This window comes from Dipodomys ordii, unplaced genomic scaffold (genome assembly GCF_000151885.1).
Source record: "Dipodomys ordii isolate 6190 unplaced genomic scaffold, Dord_2.0 Scaffold6, whole genome shotgun sequence".
In the NCBI taxonomy this organism is placed as follows: domain Eukaryota; kingdom Metazoa; phylum Chordata; class Mammalia; order Rodentia; family Heteromyidae; genus Dipodomys; species Dipodomys ordii.
The window spans coordinates 6,844,512-6,854,747 of NW_012267222.1; the positions used below are offsets into that span (position 1 = coordinate 6,844,512).

Below are 10,236 nucleotides of genomic sequence, written 5' to 3' on the forward strand. Positions count from 1 at the left end.
CGGAGGGACGAGGGGAGCCCCCCCCCCCGCCTTGGATAGCCTCCCGCGCCCTCCGTCAGTTCAAGACTCGGCTCGAGCATTGCGTCTCAGGGATGGCGGCTTCGACCCACGCACGCGCACAAGTCTCCCCCCCCCGCCCCCGCCGGCCTGGCGTTCTCCTGGCGGCTGAGGTTTTACTAACGCGGTCAGAATACAGCAGGGACTTGGAGCGGGCGAGGTGGCGCTCGCCCGCGTCCCCGCACCCGGGTTGAGTCCAGGTCAGCCTGGGCTACGTGAGGAGACCTGCTGTCCGAGAAATCCAATCGTGATTAGCTTACTTTTTCCTCTTCTCTGGCTTCCTTGACCCCCTGGTGATGGGACGCAGAGTTAGCGCTCAGGGGTGTTGTAAGTGAGCACTCGGAAAGAATGAATGGACTAGCGAGGCGTGACGTTTTAATAAATCCTGTCGCTGCCCTTGCCTCCTCCCCGGTCCGAGGTAGCACGTGAAGTAGGAGAAGCCCAAATGGCAAGAATTTTTCGGGAAGTCAACTCGAGGGTGGTATCGGCAGATGATAAGTGACACAACTGTTGGGCATTTCTCTCTCTCTTTCTTCTTAAGTAAGGAAAGATGTCTGAGTACATCCGGGTAACGGAAGACGAGAATGACGAGCCTATTGAAATCCCATCCGAAGATGACGGTACCGTGCTGTTGTCCACGGTGACGGCCCAGTTTCCAGGGGCATGTGGGCTGCGCTACAGGAACCCGGTGTCTCAGTGTATGAGAGGTGTCCGGCTGGTGGAAGGGATTCTGCATGCCCCCGATGCTGGCTGGGGAAATCTGGTGTATGTTGTCAACTATCCAAAAGGTTTGTTAACCCGTTTGGGTTTGTGTCTCATCCTAAATCCTGGCTCACGGCCAGTTCACATGCTTTCTCGCTTCCTTTTTTTCTTTTGTGCTGGTCCTGGGGTTGAGCTCAGCCTAAGTGCTGTCCTTGAGCTTTTGTGCACAAGATTAGAGGTCTACCAACTTCTGAGCCACAACTTGACTTCCAGCTTTTCGGTAGTTAATTGGAGATCAAGAGTTGCACAGACTTTCTTGAACTGTGATCCTCAAATCTCAGCCTCCTGAATAGCGAGGATAGGCATGAGCCACCAGCGCCTGGCCCAGCTAATTCTTTTTTAGAGATGGGTTTTGGAAGAGTGCTAATGAAAATTAGAAACTATAAAACACTTTTAGGAGATAACTATATACATAAATGATAAGTTGGGATGGGAAGGTGGCTCAGTGGTAGAGTGCTTACCTTGCAACAATGAATACACAATAATGTATTAAGAAAAAAGCCCAGGGCTGGGAAGGTAGCTCAGTGGTAGAAAGCTTGCCTTGCATGCCTGAGGCCCTGGGTTCGATTCCTCAGCACCTACATAAACAGAAAAAGCCAGAAATGGCACTGTGGCTCAAGTGGTAGGGGCTGCCCCTGAGCTGAAGAGCTGAGGACAGCGCCCCGGCCCAGAGTTCAGGCCCATGACCAAAAAAAAAAAAAAAGGTATCAGAACAGTCATTGCCAAGGTGTAGGCAGTTACTAAGCTTTGTGGTGCTGTCATTTTTGTAAGTAAGATTCTAATGAAGTGTCTGGTATTTTAATCATTTGTCCTACACCATTGTTCAATCTTTTTTTTTCTCCCTGAAATGAACATCAGTTGCAGTAGCTCAGTCAGATCTTAAATCAGTACAGTCCTGATTATAGTTGCCAGATTTTAGTCTTATTCACTCTCCTTTCTGTCATAGATGTTCTAAGAAGTGTGCTCAGAAAGTGGATGCATTTTAGCAGTATTAAGGAATGCCAGTTTGATGAATCTGTTTCTTTTATTGTAACTTTATGACACAGAAGTCCAGCCATGAGTGGGACCTGTAATGCTAGCACTTGAGGGATGAGACTAGAGAATCACTTGAGCTTGAGTTCGAGACTAGCTTGGACAACAAACAAAAAAGAAAAATAAAATGTCACCTAAGTTTCTCTTCCTTTCTCTTCAAAATAACCTAAGGTTAGCCGGGCGCTGGTGGCTCACGCCTGTAATCCTAGCTACTCAGGAGGCTGAGATCTGAGGATCGAGGTTCAAAGCCAGCCAGGGCAGGAGAGACTGTGAGACTCTTATCTCCAATAAACCACCAGAAAACCAGAAGTGGTGCTGTAGCTCAAGTGGTAGAGCGCTTGCCTTGAGCTGAAGAGCTGAGGGACAGTGCCCAGGCCCAGAGTTCAAGCCCCACAACCCACAAAAAAAAAAATAACCTAAGGTTAGGTTGATATGGGGTTTTTTTAGTTTGTTTCCCTCATTACCCTCCCCTCTCAAGTTTGGGCTTTTTTCTTTTTGGGGGGGGGAACCGGTCGTGGGACCTAAACTCTGGGCCTGGGCGCTGTCCCTCAGCTCTTCAGCTCAAGGCTAGCGCTCTACCACTTGAGCCACAGTGCTACTTCCGGCTTTTTTCTTTTTGCTTATGTGGTACTGAGGAATCGAACCCAGGGCCTCAGGCATGCAAGGCAAGCTCTCTACCACTGAGCTACCTTCCCAGCCCTGGGCTTTTTTCTTAATACATTATTGTGTATTCATTGTTGCAAGTTTGGGGTAGAAAAAGTTTAAATTGTAGAATCACACGTAGAGATAAAAGTTTGTGTATGCACACACACACATATATATATATATATATGTCAATTTTATTATATCCCTCTTTATATAAGGGGAATTCTTTTTTGTTTGTTTTTTTGTTTTTTGTTTTTGTCGGTCGTGGTGCTTGAGCTCTGGGCCTGGGCGCTGTCCAGCTCTTCAGCTCAAGGCAAGCGCTCTACCACTTGAGCCACAATGCCACTTCCGGTTTTGTGTGTGTGTGTGTGTGTGTTTTGTTTTTGTTTATGTGGTGCTGAGGAATCACCCAGGGCCTCATGCATGCAAGGCAAGCACTCTACCACTGAGCCACCTTCCCAGCCCCCAATTACTTAAAATCTACAAAGTTGTAAGGCTGTAGGTTTTGTTTTTATTGACCTCTTGAGAGTCAGCATGATTATGACTGGGATTTTTATGAGCCCCCAGTTGGAAACCGCACTGCAGCAGTCAGAGCTCACAACCCCTTCCTCTGCCTTGTGTCATGAGAGCCAATGCTACCCTCCCCACTGTGCGCCTTACTCCTAGGGTCTTCTGATTGCTTTGTACCTAGTAAGGTTTCTGCTTGTTTTGTTTAGATAACAAAAGGAAAATGGATGAGACAGATGCTTCATCGGCAGTGAAGGTGAAAAGGGCAGTCCAGAAAACATCAGATCTAATCGTACTGGGCCTCCCGTGGGAAACAACCGAACAGGATCTCAAAGAATATTTTAGTACCTTCGGAGAAGTTCTCATGGTGCAGGTGAACTTTGGTTTTAGCAGTCCTGTTCTACCAGTGAGTGGGCCCCAGCTTACTGTTAGGACAGTGGTACTGTCCTTCAGGTCAGCAAGTGAAAATTAATGTTTGTTGTATAGCGTTTCTGCCTAGAGGGCACTGAACAAAACTTGACCTTGTACACTGCTATCACCTTTCATACTGTTAAGCCCTAAGGCTTTAGGGAAGTAGTGTGCAGCATTAGCTCCTTTCCTCATTCATTAGTGGCAGGTTTTCTGCCTTTTCCTATTCATTTAGTCAAGATATGTAACCAAATCTAGTTTTTTTGTGCACTCTAAAACCTCCTATTAAAATTCTGTGATGTCAATGAGTGTTCCCCAGTTACCTCCATTGGTGTTTCCTTTTTTGGGGGGGCGGGGTCAGTCGTGGGCCTGAACTCGGCCTGGGCACTGCCCCTCAGCTCTTCAGCTCAAGGCAAGTGCTCTACCACTTGAGCCACAGTGCCACTTCCAGTTTTCTGGTGGTTAATTGGAGATAAAGTCTCATGGACTTTCTTGCCCAGACTGGCTTTGAACTGTGATCCTCAAATCTCAGCCTCCTGAGTAGTTAGGACTACAGGCGGAGCCATGCTTTTGGGGGGGCGGGGGGGTCCGGTTGTGGGGCCTGAACTCGTGGCCTGGGCGCTGTCCCTCAGCTCTTCAGCTCAAGGCTAGCGCTCTACCACTTGAGACACTGCGCCACTTCCGGCTTTTTTTCTTTTTGCTTATGTGGTACTGAGGAATTGAACCTAGGGCCTCATGCATGCAAGGCAAGCACTCTACCACTGAGCCACCTTCCCAGCCCCAGCCATGCATTTTTTTATGTTAAGAAACTTGGTGTGAGTGTGTGTTGGAGTAAATTCAGTCATCTTTTCTAGGTCAAGAAAGACATTAAAACTGGTCATTCAAAAGGATTTGGCTTTGTTCGCTTTACGGACTATGAAACACAAGTGAAAGTAATGTCCCAGCGACATATGATAGATGGGCGATGGTGTGACTGTAAACTCCCCAACTCCAAGGTATTTTGCTCTTTTTCTCCTCTGTACTTTGAGAATTGTTACCAACAAACTTAGAGGCATTATGCGGGATGTGTTCTCAAACTCTTGCTTTGTTGAAGTCTTAGGATTTTAATGTGTACTGAATATCTTATGTTGGCTTGAAATGTTTCTTATTCATCCAAACTAAAACTTTGGTGTTCTGTTGGGTCCCCCCCCCCTTTTTTTGTGCCCATACTGGGGCTTGAACTCAGGGACTGAGTGCTGTCCCTTAACTTTTTCATTCAAGGCTAGCACTACCACTTGAGCCCACAGCACCACTTCTGTTTTGTTTTGTTTGCTGGTTAATTGGAAATAGAGAGCCTCCTAGATTTTCCTATTCCAGATGGCTTTTGAACCACAGTCTTCAGATCTGAGCCTCCTGAGTAGCTAAGATTACAGGTACCAGCACCCAGCAACAATTTCTCAGTTGCTTGTTAAAATGTAAAGATAACAAAATACATTAATTTATTATACAGACCTAATTTGGTTTAAGTAAGAAGACTTTCTTTTTTGAAACATCATTTTTGCTAGGACATTTCTCTCCTAATTCCAATTTAATTTAAAATTTCATAATTTAAAACATTCCCAGTTGGGTGCTGGTAGCTCACACCTATAATCCTACTCAGGAGTCTGAGGTCTGAAGATTGCTGTTGAAGCCAGCCCAGGCAAGAAAGTGGTGGAACCGTGGCTCAAGTGCTAGCCCACTACTGACATAATCCCCAGTCTCCTCTGAAGGCTTCCAAGATAGCTAAGTTCTGATAGAAGAGATGGAAAGGGGGTTTCCTTTAGATGACTTAAGTTGGTGATGGTTGTTGTTTTGTTTTGTTTTTTGTGCCAGTCCTGAGGCTTGAACTCAGGGCCTGGGTCCTGTCCCTGAGCAGCAACTTGTTCAAGGATAGCACTCTACCACTTGAGCCACAGCTCCATTTCTGGGGGTTTGGTGATGCCAGTCTCACAGACTTTCCCCTAGCTTCAGAAATGTGATCCTTAGACCTCAGCCTCCTGAGTAGTTAGGATTTTAGGCATGAGCCACAATTGCCTGGCTTGCCTTACTAGGATTTGTAGCATTTTTACCCTGATTCCCTCTACGTCATTTACAAAGTAACTCTGATTTTTTTGTTTATTCATTTTGACCAGCAAAGCTTAGATGAGCCTTTGAGAAGCAGAAAGGTGTTTGTGGGGCGGTGCACAGAGGACATGACAGCTGAGGAGCTGCAGCAGTTCTTCTGTCAGTATGGAGAGGTGGTGGACGTCTTTATCCCCAAACCATTCAGGGCTTTTGCCTTTGTTACATTCGCAGACGATCAGGTATTTTTCTCCTTGGTCATTTGTGGGCGGGGGGGGGGGGGGGGGGGAAGAGGGGGGCGGGGGAGCTCACCACACAGCATGTGATTTACATGGGCAAGGCACTGGGCTCAGTCCTCAGCACCACAAGATGATTGTGGTACTAGTTTGTCCCAGCTGGCTGCCATCCTAGGCTGGGTGGCCCTAGGTTGGCTGTGAAAAGTCAAAAGGTTTTTTTTGGGGGGAGGGTAGGGTGGGGAATGAAATGAACATCCTCCGGCTTAGATAAGTAGAGTTTAAAATTTAGGGTCTCTTGCTGGGCTGGGGAAGGTCAGGTTTAGTGGTTCCATCCCTGTCTCTTGTAGGTGGCCCAGTCTCTCTGCGGCGAGGACCTGATCATTAAAGGCATCAGCGTGCATATCTCCAATGCAGAACCTAAGCACAATAGCAGTAGACAGTTAGAAAGAAGTGGAAGATTTGGTGGTAATCCAGGTGGCTTTGGGAATCAGGGTGGGTTTGGTAACAGTAGAGGGGGTGGAGCTGGCTTGGGAAATAATCAGGGTAGCAATATGGGGGGAGGGATGAACTTTGGTGCTTTCAGCATTAACCCAGCAATGATGGCTGCTGCCCAAGCAGCCCTGCAGAGCAGTTGGGGTATGATGGGCATGCTGGCCAGTCAGCAGAACCAGTCAGGCCCATCAGGCAATAACCAAAGCCAGGGAAACATGCAGAGAGAGCCAAACCAGGCTTTCGGTTCTGGGAATAACTCTTACAGTGGGTCTAATTCTGGTGCGGCCATTGGTTGGGGCTCAGCCTCGAATGCTGGCTCAGGCAGTGGGTTCAATGGGGGATTCGGCTCAAGCATGGATTCCAAGTCTTCTGGCTGGGGAATGTAGGTTGTGGGTTGTGGGTGTCTGGTTGGTTGGTTGGTTGGTTGGTTGGTTGGTAGGTATGGAATGGTGGGAATTTAAATTTTTCTAAACTCATGGTAAGTATATTGTAAAATACGTATGTACTAAGGATTTTCCAAATTGGTTTGTTCAGTGTGGAGTATATTCAGCAGTATTTTTGACATTTTTCTTTCAAAAAAAGAGGAAGAGCTAAAGGAATTTTACAAGTTTTGTTACATAAAAGGTTGAACTAGTGAGTGGCTGAAAGGGAGCTGCTGTTTGCCTGAATGGTAAACCAACACTACAATTGATAGCAAAAGGTTTCTCCTGTACTCGTTTATCCCTGGACTTGTTAAGAGAATTCTTTGCATGTTCAAAGTGGAAACCATTGGTTAGAACTGCATCTTTTTCTCCTTGTTTTAATTTGAACCCCACCACATGGGTTTTCCCTGGGAACCTCTCCTGGGAGGTGACGGACGGTGTCTCGCGGTGTTTGGTTCTTTTGGTTTTGGTTTTTAACGCTTGTCTCCCCTCACATGCAAAAGTACAATATGAAGCCTTCATTTAATCTCTGCAGTTCATCTCATTTCAAATGTTTATGGAAGAAGCACTTCATTGAAAGTAGTGCTGTAAATACTCTGCCATAGGAATGCTTCTGTCACACGCTTTCTCATCCGAGAGTTCGCCATCACACTGCACAGGCTGCGTCTTGACGGTGGGTGTTCCATTTTTATCCGCTACTCTTTATGTCATGGAGTCGTATCAACGCTCTGAACGCAAGGCTGTGAGATGGAACCAGAAGGCTGTTTGAACTTTTGAAACCTTGTGTGGGATTGATGATGGTGCCGAGGCATGAAAGGCTAGTATGAGCGAGAAAAGGAGAGCGCGTGCAGAGACTTGGTGGTGCATAATGGATATTTTTTAACTTGGCGAGATGTGTCTCTCGATCCTGTGGGCTTTGGTGAGAGAGTGTGCAGAGAGCATTGCTAGCAAATAACGTACGAATGTTTTTGCATTCAAAGGACATCCACATCTGTGGGAAGACTTTGAGTTTTGTTCTTAGATAACCCTCTTAGCTGAATGTGTTAGTGAAATGACACTTGTACCTCCCCTCCCCCCTCGTCCACTGCTGTGAATGCTGTATGGTGTGTGTTCTCCTGTTACCGATCTGCAAGTGTGGGAACGTGAACTGAAGCTGGTGGGCTGAGAACATGGACTGAGCTTGTGGTGTGCTTTGCGGGAGTACTTGGAAGCAGAGTTCACCAGCGAGCCCAGGTGTCTCGCGGGTGCAAGTTCTCTGTCTGTTAGCTCCCCAGAAGAATGCTGTTTGCTGCAGTTCTGTGTCCTGTGCTTGGATGCTTTTTATAAGAGTTGTCAATGTTGGAAATTCTTAAATAAAACTGATTTAAATAATATGTGTCTTTGTTTTGCAGCCCTGAATGCAAAGAATTCATAGCAGTTAATTCCCCTTTTTTGACCCTTTTGAGATGGAACTTTCATAAAGTTTCTTGGCAGTAGCTTATTTCGCTTCAAATAAACTTATTTGAAAAGTTGTCTCAAGTCAAATGGATTCATCACCTGTCATGCATTGACACCTGATACCCAGACTTAATTGCTATTTGTTCTTGCATTGTCCAAAGTGAAAAAGGTTTTTATTATTGTTGTTTTTTTAATCTAGTATTTAATAAGTCTGGGTGAGCGCACCTAAAATGGTAAGCAGTGCCCTCCGCTTTGTCTTGGTGCCCCTGTGCGTTTGGGTGATGTTCTATTTTCTTGGCCTGTAAAATGGCCATTGGAGAATGGAGCCCTCTAAAAAACGGTTGGGGGAGTGGGCAGAACAACACTGATCGTCCCCATGCTTGTTTGTGGCCAAGCACACGCTTGAAAGGAGGAATGATCCGCACCTTTCTGTTCGGGATTTGAAAAGTGGAATTAATTGCAATAGGGATAACGGTAGAAGAAACCACAAATTACCTTGTGCCTGAAATCCATTAAGAAGCCTGATAGCTTTAAGACCGGTTGGGTGGGTAGTCTGTGCAGTGTTAAGTGAAGTGGGCTTTACCCTCTGAGGAGGAATATAGTCATTCCTGTTGATAAACTCACTCGCACAACTCAGATTAGACTCTGGCGATGCACTGTTAAGACTGTAAAAGCAATAATAGATGGATTTGTACTTTTTCTGTAACTGCTGACCCCTTGAGAATTGAGGGGGCCTGTTTTTTAGTTGGAAGAATGTGACAGCTTTTGTGTTGCTACTTTACCTGATGTCCTTACCAAATTAGATTCTGATAAATAGGTTTGTCATTTTGCAAGCTTGGTGTATCGATAAAGTCATCCTTTAGACTTGTGATTGCCACGTTGTTTTGTTTCCTCTGTAAAAGGCTCTTGAGTTGTTTTTTGAATTTTCTTTTTCTGCACGATTTCCAAACCCTGTACATCTGCATTTTGCATTTTAGCACTTGCACTGTTACTCAGCAGCAGTAACATGGTAACACTTAAAATGGTACTCGGGGACCTCCAAAGACTAAACTGGCACGCCTTCAAGGAGCCCAGGGGTAAGTGCACCTGTCGATGGCATGGTTTTAATCCCTCATTTCACCTGTGAAAGCGAGTTCCTGGTCGTAGGAGGCCTGCGCTGTTGACTCGCCTTTTATTAACATGTCTGCGGTACTACACCGGCAAAAGGGTAGTTACTCTACCCGGAAAAAGAAGTGAAAATTTCAGCTATTTGGCAATGATAATGTGCTTAAAAGTCTATTTGGTCATCTAAATGCATTCATTCTCGAAATTCTTTTAAACCACAGTTGAATAAAAAGTTTTGCTGCCACCAACAGTTTAGTGTCTGGAGTCTTACTGGGAAACCACCATTTCTTTTTGTCCTGTGTGACTGTGTGCTGGAAAGCCAGCTTAAAAAGCCAGTCCCACCAAGTTGCCCTGCCTATCTATCCCCAAGAGAAATTAGCCCCAGACTCAGTGGGTCTCTAACATAGAGTAGCGACCAGAGAAAAAGAAACCTTGGCTGCGTTTGAGTGGTCAGTGTTACAGCGGTTTAAGACTAGTGAGTAACATCAATGAGCTGGACTCCTGCGGCTTAAGCTACTGGGGAAGTTGAGCTCAAATTCAGGCCAGGCCTTGACACCAGGCGCGAGGTAAAACCTGGGATGGGGTGCGGCTGGGGCAGAGTGCTGGCTGGCCGCGTCCGGTGCAGACAGGATTGCGGGCGGGGGGGGGGGGGGGGGGCTGCGCAGATGCACTCCGCCGCTGTGGACTGGCTTTGAAGCTCCGTCCTCCTGAGTAGCTGCAGGAGAGGGCCGGGGTTTCAGCCTTGCTGCCACCGCCGCAGAGACCTTGTCCTGGGAGTGAGCTCGGGTTCATCGATGCTGCCCTGGGGGGTCGGGCTGTGCAAACGCTGGGTTGGATTGTCATTGCGGAGCAACCTTGGAGCGGGCAGGTCGGACGCTGGGTGTTGGGGCTTTTCTCGCGGCCTTGGCGGCAGCACCGTTCCACATTGTCTGGTGAATGGGGGTTCCGCAGCGTGCAAGTGAAGTTCGGGTGTCTTCAATGCTCCAGCTACTACCCTAGCGGTGCGGGAGGCCCCGGGGCGACAGGGCGGGGCGGGGCGGGGGAGGGCCTCTCCC

At 47.0% G+C, this 10,236-nt stretch overlaps 1 protein-coding gene across 4 annotated transcripts in view; it reads left to right on the top strand.

Annotated features, from left to right (window-relative positions):
- The window catches only part of Tardbp (TAR DNA binding protein), a 10,137-nt gene extending 706 nt beyond the window's left edge, over nucleotides 1-9,431 (top strand). The window contains exons 2-8 of one of the 4 annotated variants that reach the window (XR_001175725.1): nucleotides 599-845; nucleotides 3,213-3,376; nucleotides 4,266-4,406; nucleotides 5,562-5,732; nucleotides 6,074-6,200; nucleotides 7,176-7,313; nucleotides 8,032-9,431. Coding sequence is in view for 2 of the 4 variants with exons in the window: in XM_013034173.1 (XP_012889627.1) it covers nucleotides 608-845; nucleotides 3,213-3,376; nucleotides 4,266-4,406; nucleotides 5,562-5,732; nucleotides 6,074-6,200; nucleotides 7,176-7,231 (897 nt within the window). In the remaining 2 variants the exon portion in view is untranslated. Of the gene's footprint in view, nucleotides 1-598; nucleotides 846-3,212; nucleotides 3,377-4,265; nucleotides 4,407-5,561; nucleotides 5,733-6,073 lie in introns of all 4 variants that reach the window. The other 3 variants (XR_001175724.1, XM_013034185.1, XM_013034173.1) reach the window with 3 other exon arrangements.
- The last annotated feature ends 805 nt before the right edge of the window (nucleotides 9,432-10,236 follow it).